This window comes from Pristis pectinata, chromosome 17, assembly GCF_009764475.1.
Source record: "Pristis pectinata isolate sPriPec2 chromosome 17, sPriPec2.1.pri, whole genome shotgun sequence".
In the NCBI taxonomy this organism is placed as follows: Eukaryota; Metazoa; Chordata; class Chondrichthyes; order Rhinopristiformes; family Pristidae; genus Pristis; species Pristis pectinata.
This window is the reverse complement of record NC_067421.1, coordinates 8966223-8991338: the sequence shown is the minus strand read 5'-3', so window position 1 is coordinate 8991338 and position 25116 is coordinate 8966223. Positions and strand designations below refer to the sequence as shown.

Sequence of the window (25116 nt, the reverse complement as noted above, 5' to 3'; positions counted from 1 at the left end):
GCCTCCGGCGGCTGCGGCCTGTCCGCCCCTCCCTCCCTCCCTCCCTCTGCCTCGGGCTTCCATTACCCGGCCTATTCCGCCACCAGTGTCGGGCCTTCCACTTGGCCTGTTTCCTGCTGCCGCCGCCCCGGTTCCGCCACTCCGTTTCCCCCGTTGCTTCTTACCGCTGTCCCCAATGATGAGGAGCTTGAAGAGGTGGTCATAATCCCTGGCCATGTTCGCGGCGCTGAGCGGGCAGCTGGGCTCAGTGTCTCGGTGACGGCGCCGCTTCCTTCGAGTCTTTGAGCAGGGGCGGCTTCGGCTCTCCGGCTCCCGCTCCGATCGGCTATTTTCCGGAAACGCTCGGCTCCCAGCGGCGTCTCTCTGCGTACTCCGAGGCTACTTCCGGAAACGGCTCGGGCAGCTTCCGCGCGCTCCTTCGCTTCGGCTGCTCTCGGTCACGTTCCGCTCCTCGCTCGGATGTTCGGCTATTTCCGGAGGCTCTTTCGCTCCGCTCCTTTGAACTCGATCGCCGCCGGAAACGTTCGGCTCTTCGGTCACCGAGTTCGGTTATTTCCGCGGGTTCGGTTCGGCTCGGCTCGGCTCTCGGTTCCGGAAGCACTCGGCTGTTTCCTCGCCTGGGGCTCGGTGAGCATGGAGGTGAGGAGAAGTTCTGTGGGAAGTTCCTAAGGTCCAAGAAGTCGGCTTGTGACGGATGGTAGCTGTAAAGTGTTCGATTGGGCTAATATTTTGGCTCCCATGTTCTGAAAAGTTTGCAAAATCCTTGCCTCGGTTGACAACTTGGATGGAGTAGAATCTGCGTCCAGGATTGAACCTGACATTCAATTTTTTTTCGGTGAAATCGCTTCATAAAGTGCAAGGAAATATCGAAATATTGGTGACGACCAAACCTAAAATGTTTTGAACTTGAAAAGCCACGTCCTGCCACTTTTCTGGCTGGCTCAATGCTGGCATGAGGAGAAACCCTAGCTTTCCTAATGCTACATGACCAATCACTCTGTACAGTACAGGAAGACTGCCAAGAGTTAACCACTTAAATATGTTAATACCTTTGAGAAGTGAATGCATCAGCTTACATAATTAAATATAAACCTCAATTTGCTTCAAGGTAGTTCTCTCGGTAAACGAAGACAAGTTTGCACCACGTATAAAGTGCTTTTCATATCCTTTTCAGAGGCTAGACCCTCCACCAATCGAAGATATTCCCCTTGTCGTATCCATCCCATACTGACTTAAAATTAATTTATTTTCACACTTTCCCACTTCCGATGAAGGGCATTTGACCCGAAACATTAATGATGGTTTTCTCTGTCCACAGATGCTGCCGGACCTGCTGAATTTTTCCAGCATTTTTAAAATTTTTATTTCAGATTTTTAGCACCTGCAGTCTTTTGATTTTGAAATAGTTTTGAAATAGTGAAGGAAGGACAATAGCCAATTTCCATACAGCAATGTGATATGTATATTTAGAAAGGTTGAGTGAAGGATACATAGTGGGCAAGACAATGCGGAATAACAACAGTTCTTCAAAATAGTGCCATGGGAATCATTTACATCCACGTGACATAACAGATATTCTTTAGCATTGCATTTGAAAGCCAGTGCAGTTGAGTGCCATCAACTGAGGCACAGTTGACACCAACATACGATAATTATGCCTCAACCAATAATGTTAAAACACTGCTCTCTTAAAAATCTTTGCTGTTTGTGGGATCTTGCTGTATGTAAATTGACTGCTGTATTTCTTTACATTATTTGGATCCATAACTCATTTGTGCTGTATGACTATTGCGTTCTCAGTCACCCAATGAAAACCATAGATGTACTTTTAAAAATGCTTGTTGTCTGCATCTCTCTCCTTTCAGGATGTTGGACACAGTTCGCCCCCGTCCATCCTCAAAAACCATGGTACTTTGTAGAATCGACTTTATTTGGGAACCTCCCTGGTTGTACATTTGCGTACATGTGCCTGTCTTTAATAAGAGTTGAATTTGGACAGAGGCCAGATTCACTGGTACCACATCCTAGAATTGTAGTGACTTACCTGCACCCACTGATGTTGTACTCCCATGGTAGCCCTCTATACCACTAATACATCTGCTATTATAGTGACAATCTTGACTGTCCCAGTAATGTAAAAGCTTATAGAGACAGAATGTACCCACTTTTACAGCACCCATTAGTGGAGAACCTTATGGAGAAAAAGAAAGGTTGTCCTAGGCTACAGAATGAAATATATAGATCAGATGGAAAGTTGAGCAGAGCAATGGCAGATGGTATTTAATCCTGATAAGTGCAACTTTGGGAAGTCAAATGGGGTAGTATACTGTAAATGAGAGGGTGCTAAGGAATGTTGGTGAACAGAGGGATATTGGGGATCAAGTCCAGTTTCCTGAAAGCAACAACACAGATAGATAGAATGCTGACGGCATAGGGCATACTTGCCTTCATAGATCAGGACACTAGTATAGAAGTTGTGACATTACAACACAACTTTACAAAATACTGATTGGACCGCACTTGGGAGTGTTGTGTGCAGTTCTGATTGCCATACTCTAGGAAGGATATGGTTGTGCTGGAGAGTGCAGAGGAGATTTACCAGGATGTTGCCTGGATTGAAGGAGTTTAATTATGGGGAGAGATTAGATAGGCCAGGCTTTTTTTCCCCCCGGAATGAAGTAGGCTGAGGGTTGGACAATAGAAGTGCAAGACTATATGAGGCACAGGTAGGTTAGATAGAATTTTTTCCTCATGGTCAGGCTTTCAAAACAAGAGGGTATAGGTTTAAGGTATGAGGAAGGAGTTTTAAAGGGGCAAGTTGTGGTTAATATCTGGAATTTGCTGCCAGAATATATGCTAGAATTGGGTACAATCACTACATTTAAGAGACATTTAGTCAGGCAATTAAATAGGCAAGAATACAGACCTAATGTGGGCAAATGGGATTAGCATAGATGGACAAAAAGGTTAGCATGGATGTGGTGGGCCAAAGTGCCTCTTTCTGTGCTATGATTTGTGCTCACCAAAAATGCATCACGTTTTCTAACCGACCTCTGCCCACCAGCAATGCACCATGTTATATGGTCACAGATCCATGCCCACAGGTACCCCGGGTCCAGAGCTGGATGTGGACCTGGATGTAAATTTCAGACCCAACAGATTGGACTGGGTCCAACGATGTGATGAGTTGGGGGCCCAACCTGGTCCCCCACTGGCCCAGTCAATTTAGGACTTGACCCAGCTGGGGGATATTCACAGAGAGGAAAAGGGAAAACAATGTGTTGGAGAGGGAGCATTAGCAGCATTGCTCCAAGGATGCCTGGTCATCACAGTGTAGGGTTTCTAATTTCACAGTAAACTCTGTGATTACATCTCAGCCACTCCTTTTAAGCTGTCGAGATAGGTTTAGGATTCACAGCCACATCTCTAATGCTGAACAGGAAGATTGGCATCCAGTATCTTAAGTCATACTGGACCACTAAATTTTACTTTTCAATAACAGAAATCCTAAACCATATGGGACTGTTGGCAGAAGGGCAAATTGTTTTGTATGGGCTTTGCCAATCAAATTTCAATTTTAGAAGTCATGGAGTCATTACATTTTGTGGCACCAAAGAACATTCAACCCGTCTAGCACAATCCTGCCATTTCTACTCATTTCCACAATCATTCTAACTCAACCACCCATTTCAAGGCACCAAATAATTGCTTTCACCTCCCTTAGTGAATTCCAGGTCATAATTAATCTGAGTAAAAAGATTTCCCCCCTTTTTCTCCTGTTACCCCAAATTTTAATTTGTTCCCCTTGAACCATCTGCTGAAGGGAACAGCTACTCTCTGTTCACTTCATCTAAACAAGTCATGATCTTGTACATCTTTATCAAATCTCCTCCCAGACACATACCCAAGGAGAAAACCCCAGCCTTTCCAGTTTACTGGAACTACAATCAAGTTCTTGTGAAAGGCCAACACAACTTTCAGCTATGATTGATCACTTCTCCAAATCTTACTGTGGTTGACTTCAACCACAAAGTAGTAGTTGGGAAATATCCCAAGGATTATTCTCCCCTTGCTAACTGAAGTCCATATGCACACTTGCAGAGAAAGAGGCCATTTGGCCCATTGGTTCCATGCTTGCTCCCAGCAGAGAAATCCCAACAATCCCATTGCCCCTCTTATTTTCCTGTAACCCTGCAATTTCTTTCTCATGTGCCCATCAACTTTCCTTTGATTCTTTTTCCCACCTACTTACACTTAGGGGAATTAACCCAAGAAGCTCACATGGTCAAAGGTAAACTCCACAGTGCCCAAAGTCTGGTTCGAATCCTGGTCACTGGAACTGAGGCAACACCGCAACTGCTGCACCGACCTTGTGTGCATAACTGTCTGTGCGCACACATCTGTACATGTCAGTCTGTTTGTATGTCTCAATGCGTGCACATGCCTGACTGCACTTGATGTTCCTGTGTCAGTGAGCATGCTTGCATGTGAAAAAAAATTAAGCTGCAGCAATTCCCAAACAGAGGTCATTCACAAACCACAAGGGAAGTTAGGTATAAGACATTCAACCAGTTAAAGTTTTTATTGAATGATTACTTTTTTGGAAAACCTGAAGGCTGTCATTCTCTGGATCTTTATAAGCAGTCTCTTGCTCTCCCATTAAAGGTTGTTAATGGCAACTTTTGTCGTGACACCACAAACATCTCTATTCATTTTTTACACAAACCAAGTGCAGCAATACTAAAGCAGTCTCATGTCCAATTCCAACAGCCTGTCATAATGGTGACTGCACTTAGAAACAAAATTAAAGTTATAACTTTTCACTTAAATTTATGCAGCAAAAATATCATTCAACTCTTCATGTCAGAATGGTGTCATCGACCTGTTCCATTGAGTCTGCCTGGCTGGCAAGCTTCTTCAAGCTTCGTCGATAGCTTTCAGTCAATAGATCCAGACTTGCAGTATCAAGAATTTTAGAAATATTCTATGGTGAAAGAAAAAAAAATAAGTTTACTTTTCACTATTTTAAGTACGTGGAGATCTCAAATCTCAAGAATTCCAGAAGCTCAGGAGCAATTTATTTCGAAACTATATTGACAACAAAGCAATAAAATAAAGGGAAAGGCAAGCATTTACAAGAACAGGCCACTCCCCCCATTGAGTTCACTGCAGCACTCAGTATTCTAGAGAACATATCCCTGTCTGATCTCATATGCTTCAAATCTCAGTGTCCAAAAATCTATCGATTCAAACTTGAATATACTCAGTGACTAAACAGAAGCAAGCCTTCAAGGAAGAGAATTCCAAAGATTTTACCAAGAAATTTCTCATCCCAGCCTTTCATGGTCAATCCTCTCCTTCTCAACAATGCCTTCCAATTCCAAAATATTCTGCCCAGAGGAAGTAGCTTCCGACTATGAACTGCTGGCTTTCATTCTTATAAACTGCAGCAAGTACAGGTCAATCTTACCCACTAACTATTTCTAGGACTATTTACCCAGGCCAGGAATCAATCTGGTGAACTGTGCTACACCAACACTGAGGCAAGTACATCCTTCCTTCAGGACAGATACTTTTCAAAATAATACGGTGGGGAAAATCATAATCCCAGCAGTTATTTGACATTCCCTTATTCCTTTGGTGTAATTCATTTGTATGATCAAAGTCAAGCAGAAAATAAATACGAGACCCCAGGAGGTAGGGACCAATTTAGAGCAAAGTACTTGCAGACATGGTGTGAAACTGAAATTACACATGTGGAAATGCAGTGAAATCACAGCATGGGTGTAGGCCTTCTATCTGCTCAGTTAATCCCTGAAGGAATGCAATGAAATACACTGATCAGCCTCCCCACTTGGGTAGATGACCAGACTTTCCCAAACTTCTGATGCCACAAGACCTCAAGAGATACAGCATGGAAACAGGCCCTTCGGCACACTGACCCCATCGAACCTTACTTTTACACTAATTCTATCCCAACCTATTTTATTATCCCCACATTCCATTAACTTTGCCTCCACCCCCTACCCCAGATTCTACCACTCACCTACACACGAGGGGCAATTTATGGTGGCCAACTGACCCATCAGCTTGCACATTTTTTTTGCTGTGGGAGGAAACCAGAGCACCCACAGGGTCATAGGGAGAACATGCAAACTCCACACCGACAGTACTGGAAGTCAAGATTGAACCAGGGTCACTGGGGCTGTAAGGCAGCAGCTCTGCTAGCTGTGCCACAGTGAACTGACAGTGCGCTACACAGACAAATGATTGCAAAGGAAGTTAAATTGGTGGGAACCTACAAAAGGCAGTAGAAGGAGAGGATTACTGACATTTCGGGAAAGCTCTTAAATTGTCCAAAAGTAGATTCAAACTAATAATATAGTTTCATTTTTCAGAATAAAAATATCGCTGGGTGTTCACTAGGAAAATGGAATGAGCCAGCTTACAGGAACTTCCACCTACTCCCTGAGAGAACTGAATGTAGATTCTAATCCAGTAAGTAACATCCAGGGTACTTAATACTCTGAAGTAAATAATTTTAGTGCTGAGAGATTTGAATACAGAAGCTTTCCTTAATTATTCAGCATGTAGTTAGTTTAGCTTTTATCCAATGACCCAACCTCATCTCAGAAAATATGTAGACTGTCCAGAACCAAACAGATGATTAATATTGGATTCCAAAAAGTCAGAATAATAGTCTCCATCTCAATATATTACCAGACCACAGATGGGGCTTCATTCCCAATCTGTGAAGGGTCCCAAGTCAGAGTCATAGAGCATGGAAACAGACCCTTTGGCCCAACTCATCCAGACCAACTGTGTTGCCCAGCGAGCTAAAAGAGTTTATGAAATTTGTAATAATAATTTATCATATAGAGCTTAACCAGTTCCAAAGATCAATAATGTGACCCATGCAGCAATATTGCCAGTGTTATTCGTTGATATAGAGTCAGAGTAATATACAGCGTGGAAACAGGCCCTTCGGCCCAACTCGTCCACGACAACCATGGTGCCCATCCAAGCCAGTCCCATTTGGCAACGTTTGGCCCATATCCCTCTGAACCCCTCCTATCCGTGTACTTATCCAAATGTCTTTTTAAGTATTATTGTACCTGCCTCAACCACTTTCTCTGGCAGCTCGTTCTATACGAGCACCACCGTCTGCATGAAGTTGCTCCTCAGGTCCCTTTTAAATTTTTCACCTCTCATCTTAAATCTACACCCTCTAGTTTTTAGTTCCTCTTCTCTGGGAAAAAGATTATGTGCGTTCACTCTATCTATACCCCTCATGGTTTTATACATCTCTATAAAGTCACCCCTCAAGTCTCCTGTATTCCAAGAATAAAGTCTTAGGCCTGCCCAACCTCTCCCTATAACTCAGACCCTCGAGTCCAAGCAACATCTTCATAAATCTTTTCTGCACTCTTTCCAGTTTAATGATATCTTTTCTGTAACAAGGTGACCAAACTGAAGACTTGTTATCAAAGTTATTGAAGATTTGCCACAAGATGCAAGTCTGAATAGAATTTTTGCCTGCTTTTTGGAGTTACACAATCCAGAAGCAATTCAGATTTTGGGAGATGTTGTATAGCAATAAAGTGAAAGGATTGACGTCTTCTTTTCTCCTCCCAGCCTCGAGCCCAAACGGATATGGCTTAACCAGCATTACTATTTGGACCACATGGAAGGCTATGACCTGGAACTGGAGGTGTTGGGAGAGGGTACAGAAGAGATTTACCAGGATGCTGCCTGGATTAGAAAGTATAGATTACAAGGAGAGACTAGAGGAGACTAGAGGGCTTTACTCAGTGGAGAGGAGGATGAGAGGAGACATGATAGAGGTATACAAAATATTAAGAAGAATAGATAGAGTGGACAGCCAGTGCCTCTTTCCCAGGGCACCAGTGCTCAATACAAGAGGGCATGGCTTTAAGGTAATGGGTGGGAAGTTCAAGGGAGGTATCAGAGGGAGGTTTTTCACCCAGAGTGTGGTTGGGGCATGGAATGCACTGCCTGGGGTGGTGATACGTTGGTCAAGTTCAAGAGATTGTTAGATAAGCATATGGAAAAATTTAAAATAGAGGGATATGTGGGAGGAAGAGGTTAGATAGTCTTAGGTGTGGTTAGATGGTCGGCACAACATGGTGGGCCGAAGGGCCTGTATTGTGCTGTAATTTTCTATGGTAATACTCCAAGGTCAATTCCTTTCAGCCTGTACATGTTAGCCAAAGTCAAGAAATAGTTAATCTGACTAAAATAAAGACACAACTAATATATAACAGGAATTCAGATACCTGACCCTGTTAGAAGTATCCTCTAAAGACCATGAGAATTATTTGTTAACAGAAGTCAAATGAGCAAGGATCTTTCTAATATAGTCTTTTCACAGAGGGTAAAGTTATTTAGTAGTTTCCACATACCTGATACAACTCTTCTCCTTCCCTTAACCTAAGCAAGCTGACGATGGCCTGTTCACTGTATGCCCGCACACTGGTGTTTTTGTCTTTTGTATTATCAAGCAAGGCTTTCAGGATTGGTTTGATTGTCTGAGGGTCAAGTGGATTCAAAGTGTTTTTACTACACAACCAGATCATCTTCTCTGCCACCAGCTTCACGTCACTTGATGAATTCTGCAAATTCTGCAAGGAGAGAGTTAGTGTTAAGGAGAGAGTTAGTGTTAAGTATTTATCAACAGACCAAAAACTATATGTGAGAGCACTTCAAATTAAAATATTTAATACTCATCAATTGAAAAGATTATTACATGCATTATGCAAGCAGAAGTAGAAATTTTATTTTAGCCTTCTTCCCTATTCTTCAGTATTAAACTGGATTCCCAAATGACATCTACAATCAACTATTCAAACAAGATAGACTCCTGACCTCAGAATCTACCTCAATGTGACCTTGCACCTTACTGTGTACCTGCACTGCACTCTCTCTGTATTATAACCCTTTATTCAGCACTCTTATGGTTTTACCTTGTGCTACCTCAATGCACTATTGTAATGAATTGATCTGTTTGGACAGTATGCAAGACAAGTTTTTCACTGTACCTCAGTACATATGACAATAATAAACCAACTTACCATTCTGGTCTTGTTCTTTAAACTCACATTCCCTGCTTTTTCCCCCACAAGCCGACAGGCAGGGGAACCCAGTCTCTGGTTCAACTGCCAGTCCATTGAACAACTTCTTAATACCTCACATTCCAAAATTCCACAAAAAAAAAGCAAGCTTTTTTTTTACACACATTAAAACAGATATTGAAAGTAGGTTCTGATTTGAAATTAATCTGGCAACAATCACTTCAGTTAAATCAAAATGCAGAGTGGGTAGAGAGTGGGATCTACAACAGCAAATCCTTTTTCAAGTAGAAAGCACTTTGACACAGGTTGTCTTCCAGTTCAATGTGAATATGAAATTGCATTTGAATACTCTGCCCATTCCAATTCTTGTGAAATCGATCCAATAGTCTCTTCCATTTTCCAGACATCTGCTCATCTCCTTTGTTTTCCCACCTAGTGTAGTTTATGGTGCCCCTCCCCTCAACTTCGAACCAACCAGCTTCCATCGTCAATGGATTGCCCTCTGCAATTTCCAATGTGATAGCCGCACCCTCCTCTTTCAGCACTCCAGATGATCATTTCTTCTGGAACTTGTTCAGTCATCCAACACCACCAATACCTATTCCTCTTCTTATGGCACCTTCCTATCCAACCCGGCACTTTTACCTCCTCCCTGTCATCCAGGGCCCCTACTTTCCCCGAGTGAAGCAGTGATTCATTTGCATGTCTTCCGATTTAGTGCGCTTCATTCGGTGCTCATGGTGTGGTCCCCCGCTACACTGTGGGAAACTAAATGCAGTCTGGGTGACCAGTTTACAGAACACCTTTGTTCAGTCACTAGTTCTCTACCCCCCTAACCCCCCCCCCCCCCCCTCGTTGGCCTTGCACACTGTTCCCATGAAGCTTAAAGTGTAGCCTGAGGAACGGCACCTCACTTTCCAACTAGGCACATTACACTTTGCAGATTCAACAATGAATTTAATATGATGACTGATCATTCCAGCCATTCTCACCTTTCCATCATTCAGGTCAGTTTATCTCTTCCTTCTTTTTAATATCCTCTTATTTACATCTCTCCCACCTGAGCCTTTTACTGTTCACTAGATTTTGCCACTCTTTCAGCCAGCGCCATAGGGAGTTTTATTCCTCCTGCTCTTCAACCCATCTTAGACCTTCTGTTCTCTCTGCCCTTTTCACTTTCTCTATAGCTCATTTTATCTACGACTTTTTCCAATTCCTGATCAAGGGTCATTAAACGGAAATGCTTAATCTTTCCCTTTCCATAGATGCTGCTTGACTGGCTGAGTAAATTGGTTTATCATTGTCATATGTACTGAGGTACAGTGAAAACCTTTGTTTTGCCTGCCGTCCATACAGATCATTTCATTACAGCAGTGCATTGAGGTAGTACAAGGGAAAGCGGTAACAGAATGCAGAATAGTGTTACAGTTACAGAGAAAGTGCAGTGCAGGCAGACAATAAGGTGCAAGGTCAAGAGTCCATCTTATTGTACCAGGGGACCGTTCAATAGTCTTATAACAGCGGGATAGAAGCTGTCTTTGAGCCTGGTGGTACGCGCTTTCAGGCTTTTGTATCTTCTGCCCGATACTTGTAGCATTTTCTACCTTATTTCTCATCATTAACACTGAGGATTATTCTTCACTGGATTTGTTAGGTTTTACCTTCACCAGTAGTGTGATGAGTTTTGGAGATATTATTCCACCTTCATTCTGTATTTGATGTTTCATTAGGAACCCCATGGCTCGGATTCCACTTGTAGCAATGGGAATCTACAAAACAAAATGAGGCTTCATTTTGAGTTGCTGTTTATGAATACTAGGTTTTTCAAGTCAATTATATTATAACTGAGTACGTACTGCAGTGAAATGCAGTCTTTTAAAAAAAAAGCAGCAACTTTATATAGCTCACCACAGTTGGATCACCACCCACCCTAGCACACTGTGCCCCACATAATGAATCATTCTAAATGAGAGGTTTTCAAGACAAGTTAATGTGTTTAGAAATACTGCAGAGTTGCTGCACCAGAAGTCATTGATCTTTTTTTTTGTCTAAGGAACAAAACAAAAACACAACGGACAGGCAGAATTTTCTTTTGGACCAGGAGGGGGTTTTCCTGGGATAAGGTGGCTGGGAAATTCACTTGTTGTCAGGTCATTTCACATAACCCTGGAAATGGTTATTGCATTTAATTCCAGAAAAGAATTGCACAATACTTAAAAGTTATGCAATGGAATTTTTAGGTAGCAGTCTTATCGAAGCTCCTTCAGGAAGGGACAAAACCTAGTTTTAGAGATATACAAACGAAAGAATGATGTAGACAAGTCAGCAGGTTGGGCAGCATCTCTGGGAAGAGAAACAGAGATAGCATTCTGATCAAAGGTCATTGACCTGAAGCACTGTTTCTCTCCTCAGATGCAGCCTGACCTGTTGAGTATTTCCATAAATCTATTTTTTATTTCAGAATTCCAGCATGTATAGTACAGGAAACTCTTGCTTATCTGGTATTTACAAGTCAGAATTCTCAAGCAAATGGAAAAATTTTTTAAGAATATTAAGCAATTTCATAAAATCTCTTCAAAAACAAATTTGAATTTGGTGCACTGGGGTCTGATGTGATTTTGTTCACACTTTGTCTCGTATCAGACAGCACAGCAGCCCACCCTCAGTCCCTCGTGTGTTTACATGTGATTGCTGGTTCCAATTGTGGTTTCAGAAACTGTCCTGTATTTCTCCCATCTACCTACCCCATCTATTCAAGAAGGCTAGTAAGAAAAGTCTCCTCAGCCTTCGACTTAATGAAAGTTCTGTTGAACCTGATGAAACGCCATTAGTGTATCCCGAACACAGCAAATACATAGCTGTCCTTATGACATTGAGAATTAAGAGATTTTAGTTTAATTGGTGGTCTATGCATAGCCTACATAGGATTTTGTTTTTATGAAAATAAGCTCAAACAGTGAATTTTACTGTAGGCACTGTATATAGTCTGGATGGGAACCTGGAAGTCCTTCACCAAAAGCAGCTCAGTGGCATCATAAACGACTAAGCCATGAAAGCTTAGCTGTTGAACTGGTAAGAGATAACACAAGGAGAAAAACCTAATGAATCTCGCCCTGAAAAATCTGTTGCAGATATATCTGCCCATGACAGCTTTGGTAGTAGTGACAAATACACAAAAGAAGATGGAGTTTCATCCTCATTTGGGGTAAACCATCCCATCAAGCAGCAATACCACCATTAAATAGGTTCCAAAAGATCTTGTGTTTAACACTTGGGATTCCACAAAGTGGGGTTGGCCATCAGCAGCAGCAATGTAATCGATCATAACTTGTAACCTTGAGCTGGTATATCCCTCACTCTATCATGAAGCTAAGCGCCACGAGGAATGCAAAAGAGCAAGTCAGGAACAGCACCAGGCATATGAAAGAATCTGTTGTAAAATCAACCTGAAACATAAAAGTTTCTCTCTTCACAGATGCTGCCTAACCCGAAGAATATTTCCAGCATTCTCCAATTTTATTTTTGTTTCAATCAGGATCATTCAGCTCTAGATTATTACAATCTTGGCTGAAATCTGAACAAATCTGAGTCCTAGAGATGATACAAGGGCAGTCTTCAAACAAGGCAGCATTTGACTGAATGGCAATAAGAACCCAACAAGTCAACCCTCTGTCTAACCATCTTCAGCTGCTGCCTCAATAACATCTCTCTGGAATTGTGACATAGCTGTCAATTGCAATGTTCAATTCCATTCACAGCTCATCAGGCCTGTGTCAGCATGGAGTGGGACCTGAACAGTGTTCAGGATCGGGCTCCAAGGGCAAAAAAATCTAGTTAAGCAATTAGTTAAGGCCCTTTCTATTACACATTGTAATTATATTAAATCAGATGCTAAGTTGTCTGATCACCTACTTAGAAGGGGAATACTGCATAGTGCAAGTTTTTAAAAATAATTTAGTATTGTAATAATAAAAAGTGAAATTGTTTTGAAATAATCTATAGCAGTATGAACATAATTGAAAATCCAATATATAATGGATAGATCAAAGGATAAGAAGAAATCTCAAACAATGTTTACTGTAAATATAGAAGCTGATGATGTTCTGGCTTTTCAATGGTATTTAAGTAATCAACATATGGCTATCAACTAATATATATTTCCATTCCACACCCACCCTGCTACCACCTCACAGTTGTTCAGAGATAAACAAGAAAGCCCTGAGATGAAAACTCCCCACCAAAGAAATTCAAGTATTGATGAAAACTATCATGATGCAGAATGGGCAGTTAGGTGTCCGGAGTTCAATGTAGAGAAATCTGAATTAAAATTTTAACAGGGAAGCAAAAGGAATAATTTTAACCAGCAGATTGCCAACACCACCCAAATACACCAATCATTAAAAGTGCAAGATTTTAAAAATGCAATGTTTGCTGATTTGTTCAAAAAATCACGTTGACCTTTACACGATAGATGAACACTGTATTTGAATACCGTATACAAATGTCACCTTTTATACCCAAGATAGAAAAGGTGCATGTAATTTAGCAGAGTCAATGGAAGAAGAATTTAGGTTCTCTTTTCCCCTATGGCAGAGATGATCATAGATTAACACATTATAAATTTTCAGAACTATAACAGAGTAAACAGTGACAAGGCAAGGAGGACAAACATTTTAAAAACAAAAAAAAAATCATATTTGAAGCGGAGTTTTAAATAAAATCTTTACACTTGGAAAATTCTAAACAAACCAGTACACAGATACAGCAAGAAAACAACATTTGCTTCAACTAGCTCATTGCAGATGCAGAACCCACAAGCACTTTTAAAATTGAAAAGAAATATTTGCATGAGAATGATTAGATGACTTGTGCAGAGAAAAACTGTGCAGTTTTGATTGGTCGGCTGCTTTTAAGGATCTGGTTACTCCAGTGAAAGTCACTGAGCTTGAACTACAGTCGAACCAGTGAAAAAACATGAACCAATTTCTAAGCTGATAAACACAAAATAACCTCCACTCTGCAGTAACTGAACACCAGCTCTATGACACTGCCTCACACGTTCCTCTTGACCATGGCTATATCACCTGACGCAGGCCATCGTTTCTCTAATGTGTTGCCGACTTCATTTCTTCTGGAGATGGCCCCTCCACAGCCTTGAGTTCCTTGACCATGCACAACCTGCAGTCTGAGATCCACAAGCAAGACTGTCCTGGCAGATCTATCATTTCAGCCTGTTCTAATCCCAAAGAACTCATTTCCTTCTTTCTATACTTTGACCAGTTTCTTCCCACCTACATCTGTGATAATTCTAACACCCTTCAATTTCACAGCGTTTCCTGCCCCAAATGTGTCATTTTCACTGGATATCACGTGATTTCACAAATCCATCTCTCTACCTCTCCATTCACCACTCCAATCCCTAAGAAACGCCAAGGACCTTCTTTACCAGAAGACCAACCAGACCCCCTTCACCAACACCCTCTGCTACCTGGCAGAATCTGGTCTCACATTGAGCAACTTCTTTTGACCCCACTCACTTCCTCCAAGATGTTGCTATGAGAACCCCAACAGCTTCAAGCTATGCCTGTCCCTTTGTGGGATATGTGGAAAATTCTCCGCTTCAGTCCAACACAGGGCTGTATCCCTTATCTCTTGTTCCAGTTCACTGATGATTACATTGAAGCTGCTTCTTGTTCTCATTCTTCATCACCTTAACATGGCCCACCACACTCCCGCCTTCATGCGGCCCACTCACACCTGCCTTCATGTGGTTCATCTGACTCTTTTCTTCCTCCATTACCACCTCAGGGACAGGCCAGTGACCAGTATCCAATACAAGCCACCGACTCCCAGAGCTACCTGGACTATATCCTCCTATTCCATCTCCTGGGAGAACTTCATTCCACACTCCCAGTTTCTAGATCTCTGTCACAACTATTCCGACAATGGCACTGTCCATACCAGTGGTTCCAATCAGTCTTCCATTTTCCCTCAACTGTGGATTCCCCTCCACCACAACTGACAGGACCCATAACCACATCTGTTCCATTTCCTGGACTTTTGCTCTCACCTCTTTCTTTCTTCGAGAACCAGGAATAAGATCAACATACACGCACAAAATGCCGGAGGAACTCAGCAGGTCAGGCAGCATCTATGGAGGGAAATAAACAGTCGACGTTTCAGGTTCCTGCTGATTTCCTCCAGCATTTTGTGCGTTGCTCCGGATTCCAGCACTTGCAGAATCTCTTGTGCCTTCAGGCTATGATTCCTCTCTTTCTCACTTTCCAACCCAGCAACCTTCACATTCATTAGACCATCCTCAGCAATTTCTGATAGCTGCAGTGTGGTACCACTAGCAGATACATCCTCCCCTTTCAGCACAACAGAAGGACCATTCCCTCCAGCTTATTCTTCCACCTCCACTTCCCTTCTCAGGCAATCGAAGATGATACAACGCCTACCCATTACCCCCTCCCTTTCTATCACTCAGGGCCCAGAGCACTTTCCACACAAAGCAGTTATGTTAACATGCACTTGTTTCAACTCCATGTACTGTATTCATTGCTAATGATTATTCTCTCAATTCTAGACAAGACCACAATGGTGATTGGATGACCACCTTGTAGAATACCACAATTCAGACCACAAGCCTGACTCTGAACTTCCAGTCACCTGTTAGTTTAATTCTGTTTCACTCCGACTCAAAATCTGTTCTATCCCATACTGATCCAGTGAAGTTCAACACTGCTTGAGTGCACCTCATCTTCTGACTGGGCACATGAGCATTCTGGACTCACAGAACTCAACCAATTTCAGGAAAGTAACATTTCCAGCATCTTTGTTCCAGATTTCCAGAGCTCCTTCAAATTCCTTTGGTAATTTCAGATCACGATGATTGCACAACGTTGCAACTCCTCAGTTAATGAAGCAGTCCACATCCAAATGTCCAGGCCTGGGCCGATAGGTGGCAAGTAGCATTTGCACCACACAAGTGCCAGGCAGTGATGGTATCCAACAAAAGGAAATCCAGCTATCATCCCCTGACATTCAATGGCATTACCATCACTGAGTCCTCCACTATATCAATATCCTAAGGGTCAACATTAATCAGAAATGGAACTGTAGTCATTTACACAACACGGCTACAAGAGCAGGTCAGAGGCTAGGAATCCTGTGGCGAGTAACTCATTCCTAACTCCTCAAAACCTGTCCACCATCTCCAAGGCTCAAGTCAGGAGTATGATGGAATAATTTCCACTTGCCTGGATGAGTGCAGCTTCAACAACACTCGAGAAGCTCGACAGCATACAGGGCAAAGCAGTCCATTTGATAAGCACCCCACCCACAACTCACTCACTCACTCCACACTGACACAGTAGCACCAGTTTGTACCACCTACAAGATGCACCGCAGCAATTCACCAAGACTCCTTAAACAACAACTTCCAAACCCACGACATCCACCAGCTCAAATGAGGGCAGAAAAAGCATGGGGCCACCACCACCTGGAAGTTGCCCTCTGAATCATACACCATCCTGACTTGGAAATATATCACCATTCCTTCACTGTCGCTGGGTCAAAATCCTGGAATTCCCTCCCAAACAGCATTGTGGATATAGCCACACTTTAAGGACTGTAGCAGATCAAGAAGGCAGCTCACCATCACCTTCTTGAGGGCAACTAGGGACGCCAAGCCCATATCCCTTGAATAAAAAAAAACAGCCTGCATTTTTATCTCTACATTTTTGTTACCTTGCACTATCACCTCTAGTCACCTAATCTTTCCTGCCACCCACTCACAAACCCATCCTTTAGTTTTCATATCCTCTTCCCCTTCTTTGGGTTGCAAAACGTGTGCATCTAACTATTGCCAGTTCTGACAAAAAATCAATCGAAAACTTTAACCTTTCTTTCTCGACAGATGCCACTCGACTTGCTGAGCACTTTCAGCACTTTTTTGGTTTTATTTCAAATCTCCAACATCTCCAGTATTTTGCTTTTGAACTATAAAATGAAAATGAGTGAGATAATGTCTGAAATCCATCTGTGAACCCATGGATTGCAAAGTAAAATTAGTAATGTTAAGAGAGATTTTCTAACCAGCAAAAAAGTCAAGGCACTGAAAGTGTATCTATGCAAGTATGTGAATAAAATGCAAGGAGGAAAGATGTGCTTCGGGTGTGATTTCCTCAGAATCGAAGATCCAAATGATGCCTGGCTGTGGAATAATTTAATTGTCAATGAAGGTTTGACAAACGAAAGAAAAAATGGGTACCACTGCCTACCCGGTCAGCTGTAGCACTGGCAACAATCATGTCCAATATACTTGCATTGTACTCGGGTGTACAAAGCTTGCTGGGAGCTGCTTTCACTGCAATCGATAGGGCCACACTCCGTCCATGTCTCACCATCCAGTCAATACCAGATACATCAGCTGCAAATAAAGACTTGCGACATCAATAATTCTACCAACACAACAGTTACCTGTGTTTAAGGAACACAGTCTGCAATCAGGCAAAAGAGCAAATAAATTACCTTTAATACATAATTGCTCAGATAAATACACTATTGTGTTGTTGGTGTAACACACCAGAAAGACCAATGGAAGTTCAAGTCTTCAATGATCTGAGAGGGAACCCAGTAGCGTGATCGATAAGGATAGCAAGGGACAAGACCCATCCCTATTTGCACCATCTTTACTTTTAAACGTGGACATTTTATTCTTCATATGCTTCCAGATGTGAAATACGAGTTGATCCTTATGCTGAATCTGAAGTTATTTTCCAAATTAACTTTTTGGTGGATGCAAATTGTGTGACATTGAAAATCATTTTGAATAGAACAGTCTATTTTTAAACTGCCCTAATCCATGAACAGTTGGGCAGCTCAGCTTTAAAGAAACAGCACAAGAGTTAAATTTTTGAGAATTGATTATCTTTAATTACCACCTCTGACCTTCGCTGTATTAAACTACTTGAACCAATAGTTTAAACTTGCATTTAAATAACGACCTTCCACAAACTTTAACCCAAAACCTTCTGACTCATTAGTGAAGGAGCTACACACTGTGCACCTTAGCATTTTGTCAGTGGTCACCCTCTTCTTGGGAATGATGTAGGGGGAGACTAAACTCCAAGCTGAAAATTCACTTTCTACAATCTGAATTTACAATTTTCAAAAGCAGTTGTGGAAACAACAGTTTATAATGGGTGCAAAATCACAGCATGAAAAAACAAAACTGGGGTAGACCCAATGCCAGAAACTAAGTGGGAAGTGGAAAAACTCAGGCTGTGCCAAGTTAATGGAAGTATCATCATTTGAGTATACAATACTGAGAGAGGCCATTGTCTCTTGTAGTATTTAAGCTCTATTCAAGTTTCCTCATTTAACCCTATATGCATGTCCCACTATCCCTTTCTCCGCCCCTTGCCCCCCATCCCAGTGCTTAATGAGCTTCCACTTGGATGCCTCCATAGCTTTTCTATAAAATACCCCTTGTGATAGCTAATTTCTCATTCGTCTTGTCGCCCTACACACATGGTGGCTTTTTTTTTTTTGCCATCTAAACCCCAGAAAAACCCTTTCATAGGTTTCCTTCAAGTGACAGAAGAGACCCATCTTGCTCAGCCTTCCCTGAAGGTGATAATTCTCAGTTCTGGTATAATCCTAGAGAATGGTGTTTTAAATAATTGATGCATAGTATTCCACATGTGGAGCAGCAGGTAACTGGGAAGGATTCCCCTCCAGCAGTAGTCATGTTGCTCATCACTTACCCAAAAGGTGGTTTTTGAGAATTGTACCGAGTTCATCATCTGGTAAATATGAACACAGTTCTCCTAAACAACCAGCTGAAGCCATGCGCGTGGCATCCTGAGAAAGAGAAGACTGTAGTGAACTGCAATATACAAGGAAAATTACAAAATACTCCACCAGTTTCACTCAGTCCTCATAAATCGAACAACTGATATACAGACCATCCCTGGGTTCCATTTTTACAGATGTCCATAAGTTGATTTTGTACATAAGTCAGAAAATACACCAAAAAGAAACACTCAGTATATTAAGTATTGTAATGAATGGCAGCAAAAGCACATAAAACTGATATGAAAGAACAATTACTGAAAGTGGCGAGAAAGAGGGGAGTGAACGTAATTACATATGTCAGACTTCTGAATTTAATAATATGGCAGCTCTTTTGTATGTAGGGGTACCCTTAAGACAGATGTTCTTAAGGATGGCCTGTATTACATTTTTTAGCCTATGTAAAGCCACCTGCTCAAGGTACGACTTCATATTACATTTAGAGTCAGGTGAACATGTCATCCGATGGTATTTGACCACCTTCCCAATTTACTGTGCAGTAACAAGTGAACCAGGAGTTTTCCCAACCTCTTCATGCCGTACCTCATCATGCCCCAGCATGCCCAACAACAAAGTGGTGATGTTTTTCCGTATATTTCCATCAACCTTGGCACCAGCCCCTTGGATGACAAAGCGCAGGGCCTGAAGTTGAGTCTCTCTGAAAGTAAAGTAAAATTTAAGTAGTCTATATCTCTAAAATATACAATAGTATAATTTTAATTCAATGATTCTGATGACCTACAAGGCCTGAATAAAGAAAACACTGCATCGTCTAACGTCCTTCCCAAGAAACTAAACAAAATGCTCTGAACAAACATTCAAACACGAGACTTCTAAAGTATGGCCTCCCTAATCTTTATGCACAGCTTCATTGCCCCATACAAGTAAATGGACAGCCACCCAATAAACAGCACCTGCTTAAGAAAGTTCAGCCAAACAGATTCATGCTCTTCTCCCAGAATCTTTCTAACCTTTAGACACTATTTTGCATATACATTACATATTTGACTTGATTTTAAGCACCTCCTGCTCTACCACTCCAATACTTTTCCTCTCATCATGGTACAGACTGGTGTCTCCATATGCTTATCATCTAGTGTCAAATTGCTTCAAAGGAGGGTCCTTGGTGCTCCGTGCACACAGTAGATTTTAAGGCAATTCACTATGCACATTGAAATTTCTGGAGGAAGAATCTTGCTCATGCGGCAATAAAACCCACCTCTCCCTTGAATTTCTGGCACGTACCTCACACTAGAATCATCTGCATTCCGCACTAGATTCAGCAGTTCAGTAAACAATGGGTCCACCTTGGTGTGAATAACTATCAGATTTCCAAGAGCTTCTGCTGCTTTTAGGCGGACAGCACGGTTTGTATCAGACAGGGCTTTTGTGAAGGTGGTTTGAAGCTGTGGAAGGAAAGGCTTCAGGGCAATCCCCACCTGTACATCAGAAATACATCATAAAAACACAGCAATTAAGCAAACACCAATTCAGCACTGAAAGACACATTTCAGCTAGCAAAACCTCATTTGATTGAGACATGCACTACATAACAATAGCCAAGTTAGCCCCAGTACTAAAAAATTACTGGATATAACTTGTGTATTTCTGAGTTTAACTTAAGTTTTGGCATGAAAGGGCATAATAATAGTTTTGCCTCGTCTGTTCCTTGTTCAGCAAGATGCAAGGTTATCCATGCTGAGAAGGAGCTGAACTGTGGAGATACACAATTGATTCACAAAAGTGGAAAGAATGTAACTGCTAGGCAAACAGCAGGGAACTGTTTATATTTGTAGCTTCATTATATTCTGACAGCAAACCCGATAATTTGTTTGACGGAATTGTTTGAGAGCATCCGATAGTGTATATATTGAACAGTATGTGGTTTATGTATTGGGGAGGGAACATTATAAACTGAAGAGTTACTTTTGGCAAGATGCAAGTTATGGCTCCATTCCTGGGAAATGAGAAAAATTGTTGGATACAAAGGCAAAAGTTGGAAGGGATCCAAGAAGAGCAAGAGACCAAAGATAATGGTTAGAAGTTATGATTAAATACTGTTCCAGGTAGATAACCATACTGAGACTGTCTGCAAGAAGTCAATGTGTCTGTTATCTTCTGTTTTGTGGGTCTCCACAGTACAATGGTTAAAAACAAGTGAATAACCTTTAATCAGTAAGGCTTTATTATAATGTAATTATATTTCAACCATCAATATAAACCCCAATACATTTCTATTACTCTCTCAAATAGTAAACCTATTTCCACCTTCCATACTTACATATCTTGTTACTTACTATAAACATGTAAATCTTGTGCTACAGCTTCAATCCTGAAGCCACGACATCTTTTTGTACAAGTGGGACGGGGAGTGGGGCAGGGAATCAGTGGGAAGGCAAAAATGGAAGAATGAAAAGGGATGTATTTGGTGTTCAAGGCCTCTGTTCTTACCTTACTGAGCAATAAACTGAGGGTGTCCAGGAGAGCAACCTTCACGTTCCAGCTGAACCGATCGCCCAAGATACGAATTAGAGGTCCAGTGATGTTCACCACAGATGGTTTCAGTGCTTCTGCAGAAGTTAGCTTGATTACAAGCCCAAGGGCTTTGGCAGCTTCCTCCTTCTGCTCAGGGCTTCCGGTCAATATGCCTTCTCGTAGAATGGGGAGAATTGATGTAACACCCTGCAATAACATGCTACATTGATTCTCTACCAAATATTAACAAAATTAAGTCAACAAAACTATACCGAATATCCACTTATTTTGAATAGATTCTTAATAAATTTTATGTCAAAGTGCTCTCTGGAATCCCAGTTAATCCCTTGGATTTAAACCAGGCACCCGTTCTACCATGTGAACTAGAGCCAAAACAACAGAAACAAACGATCCCTCTTTCCAAGTCTCCCCCTCTGTTAGTAATGCTTGATAAAATCAAAACCAATCAAGCTGTTTCACTCTGTTCTAAACCATCAAATGCATTTCTGAAAGTTATTCTCAATCACTTCCACCTTTATTAATTTGCACCCTAAAATATTGATGCAGCATCCTATAATTTCTTCATTTCTCCTACTTTGGCAGCCTCAACATTTATTTCTGCACAGCTTTCAGCACCAAAGTATAAACAAAACAAAACATTATTCTTTGGAGAATTTGCCACAGAACAGTTATCCGTTGATTCATGCCCAGAAGCATTTTCTTACTTTCTTGGGAATGCAGAATCCCAGTAAATGCTCCCCTTTGGCCTCTGCAGCTGCTGCACGGATGTCTCTGTGTAGATCATCCACGAGTGATAGTTGGCTCCCAGCATCCAGCTTCTAATAGACAAAGAAGATGAAAGTACAAAGTTTGCTTAGAGATCTTTGCATCCAAATCAGTATCCTAAAAATAGCTTCGTTAAATCTTACAATTATAATTTTACTTTTGCAGCAAACTAGATAATGAATTACCTAGCAAATCCATTTGTGAATGCACATTGACCCGAAATTTGCTGGCACAGGTGAGTAACTGCAGCCTGTGGTCACCCTATGCCTGAACCTATCTGGTGTAGCCCAGAGTACAGTGATAAGCCTTGAGCAGCAACAGGACCTCCAATGATGCAGTGGAGAAACCCCTTCCCTGACAGCTCTGGCAAGTAACAAGCCACGTCGCCAGCTCTGCTGTCTTTCAAAGCTGTCAGGGATTTTAAATTGTTCTGAATGTCTTTGACTATTCTGAAACATTTTAAAAACTATTATAATTAAAAAAATTAAATTTAAAAATTCTGAGAGTTTAAAAACATCAAATTGATCAAAACTCAAGTACTAGAACACAGCAGTGGAACACATGGAAGTAAATAGCACAAACTAATGGGGAGTAACTTTAGGACTTCCATGTTCAATTGTGTAAGCTTGGAAGTCCTGGACCTTCACTTTTGTTCAGAACTGCAGACATTTACCAGCAAAGTCTGAGTCACAGTCTTGAAGGCAGATGAATAATTCTTAGTCAAGGTTATTCACTGCAAAGCTTCAGTGCAATTTAAGCAAAACAGAACTCAGCAGGCCTTCCCACCCTCCAAGCGCACACAGGCAGTAAAGTACCTTGGTTATTGCATTTAGAGCATCCCAACTCTCATTCAGGACAGTCTCATCCGAGTCATTGAGCAACCTGATCAAGCCAGACATCAAGTTCCTGACATGGCCAAAGTAGTCAGCCTTGGTCTTCGAGCAGTAAATATTGATGATCGTTGCTGCAGCTTTGCGCATCCCAACATCCGAATTCCTTGTTGCTTCCAGGAGATCCTCTAGAATGACTCTTTGACCAATCTCATCTCCCACAGACAAAATTACTGTCTGACAGTTAGCCAGTTCCTGCAGGAAAGGGAAATATCTCAATAGTGCATGACTGAAAAGGTAAGAATGGTCACAAGCACTGAAGGTGAAGGATGGCAGTATCCAACAGACAGATGCATCCAGGATCTATATTAAGAACAATGTTACACATTGGGACAAAGCAGATGGAAGATACGGATCCAATATTTAAATCTACAACTACCATAACTTCGTGTAAAATGTTTAGGATGTCTGATATTGAACAACACGAGAATTTCAAAAATAACCTTTGCACATTCATAGATGGTCAAAGAAATAAAGGACTGTGTGCTCTTGTGTAGTTACAAAAGGTCACTTTTATAGTTATTCAATGCGTGTTCAAAGCTTCTGTTGGGGCTCATTTGCAGCATTACCCCTCCCCCCCCCCCCCCACACACACAGATTCTCACCTCTTGCTCTTCATCAGTTCCCATCTTGTTCTTCAGCGCAGTCATGACAGCAGGTAGGATCACATTGAGGTGGCGTGTCAATGCATCACCTGCCACTGAAGACAGGAATGCTAGCACTTGTGTGTTCACTGGTGGTGTTATAAGCTAGAGAACGAGAAAAGCAAAGGGATTGAAGAGCAATTCTTATTTTATCATGAAAGATTCCAAATCAAACTACTAATGATCTGTTGGGAACTTGAAATTCTCAATGACACAAGTCTGTGCTGTTTTATATACCTAGAGGGTTTTCCCTTGGGTTAAGGGATGAAAACTGGAATCATTCCTAGAGGAATGAGTTGTGACGTAAGATCAATGATCTGAAAACTTAACTCCGTTTCACACCTTATAAATGCCTCCAACCTGCTGAGTACTGCCAGCGCATTCCGTCTCTGTCAATTTTTGGAGGGCACATTTCAATTTGTTTTACACTCTGTGGCAACATTCTGCATTCTTTGCCAATTTCATTTTTATAAACAATGTAAAATTTTCAATGATTCATTTCGCTTAACTGGTTTCAATACGACTGACCACTTAACAACTGTGCCAATCGAAAATTGCTAGGGATAAGTTTGGATGCCATTGCTGCCATTTATTGGAACTGAAGTAGCAGGGAGAAGCAAGGCTTCCTCTTCCTATTATAGCACAGGTGGCCTTTCAGCCCATCAGGACCACGCTAGCTACCAGCAAGCAGAGTAATCCCATCAGATCCAAACCCCTACCTTTCCGCCGCCTTCATCTTGGGTCAAGGTCAGCTATGCACACATGTGAATACCTCTGTAAACAATGTTTCCCACTGTCCCCTTAGCAGTTTATCGCACATCTGGAGGATTCATCACTCCAGCTAGTTGGAATGTGGTAGGATATATAGCTTCCATATGTTATGATAGTCAACATCCAACTGCATTCTGCTTGTTCTTGATGTCCCAAGACAAAAATGATTAACAACAGCTGGAACCAATGGCAGGGCATCTACCCAAGTTTCATTTACATAATTTTTGGATTGGGTGCTGTGTAATGAACCGGAGGTGATTAGGGAACTAAAGGTAAAGGAACCACTGGGAACCAGTGATCACAATATGATTGAGTTCAGTTTCAAGTTTGAGAAGGAGAAGCTGATAACTGGTGTATCAATATTTCAGTGGAACAAAGGAAATTACAATGGTATGAGAGAGGAGTTGGTCCTAATTGATTGGAAGAGTAAGCTGGCTGGAGGGACGGCAGAGGAGAAATGGAAGGAATTTCTACAGGAAATAAGGAAAATGCAGGATAGATATATTCCAAGAAAAAAAGGTTTTGAATTGAAAAAAGGCACAAATGTGGATAACGAGAGAGGTGAAGGCTAAAATAAAAGCAAAAGGGGCGGCGTAC

General features: G+C 41.6%; 2 protein-coding genes across 3 annotated transcripts in view; both read right to left on the bottom strand.

The window, feature by feature from the left end:
- Positions 1 to 343, bottom strand: part of rab35b (RAB35, member RAS oncogene family b) — a 58153-nt gene extending 57810 nt beyond the window's left edge. The window contains exon 1 of one of the 2 annotated variants that reach the window (XM_052032284.1): positions 165 to 343. In XM_052032284.1, the coding sequence (XP_051888244.1) occupies positions 165 to 216 (52 nt within the window). In that variant the 5' untranslated portion in view covers positions 217 to 343. The remainder of the gene's footprint in view (positions 1 to 164) is intronic. The other variant, XM_052032283.1, reaches the window with a different exon arrangement.
- A 4206-nt stretch (positions 344 to 4549) lies between these two features.
- Positions 4550 to 25116, bottom strand: part of gcn1 (GCN1 activator of EIF2AK4) — a 112826-nt gene continuing 92259 nt past the window's right edge. Inside the window, exons 48-58 of the mRNA XM_052031982.1 lie at positions 23710 to 23853; positions 23030 to 23299; positions 22154 to 22267; positions 21405 to 21635; positions 20199 to 20392; positions 19497 to 19611; positions 18866 to 18962; positions 17378 to 17526; positions 10754 to 10861; positions 8424 to 8642; positions 4550 to 4984 (exon numbers count right to left, since the gene is read on the bottom strand). Coding sequence (XP_051887942.1) covers positions 4859 to 4984; positions 8424 to 8642; positions 10754 to 10861; positions 17378 to 17526; positions 18866 to 18962; positions 19497 to 19611; positions 20199 to 20392; positions 21405 to 21635; positions 22154 to 22267; positions 23030 to 23299; positions 23710 to 23853 — 1767 coding nt within the window. The 3' untranslated portion in view covers positions 4550 to 4858. The remainder of the gene's footprint in view (positions 4985 to 8423; positions 8643 to 10753; positions 10862 to 17377; positions 17527 to 18865; positions 18963 to 19496; positions 19612 to 20198; positions 20393 to 21404; positions 21636 to 22153; positions 22268 to 23029; positions 23300 to 23709; positions 23854 to 25116) is intronic.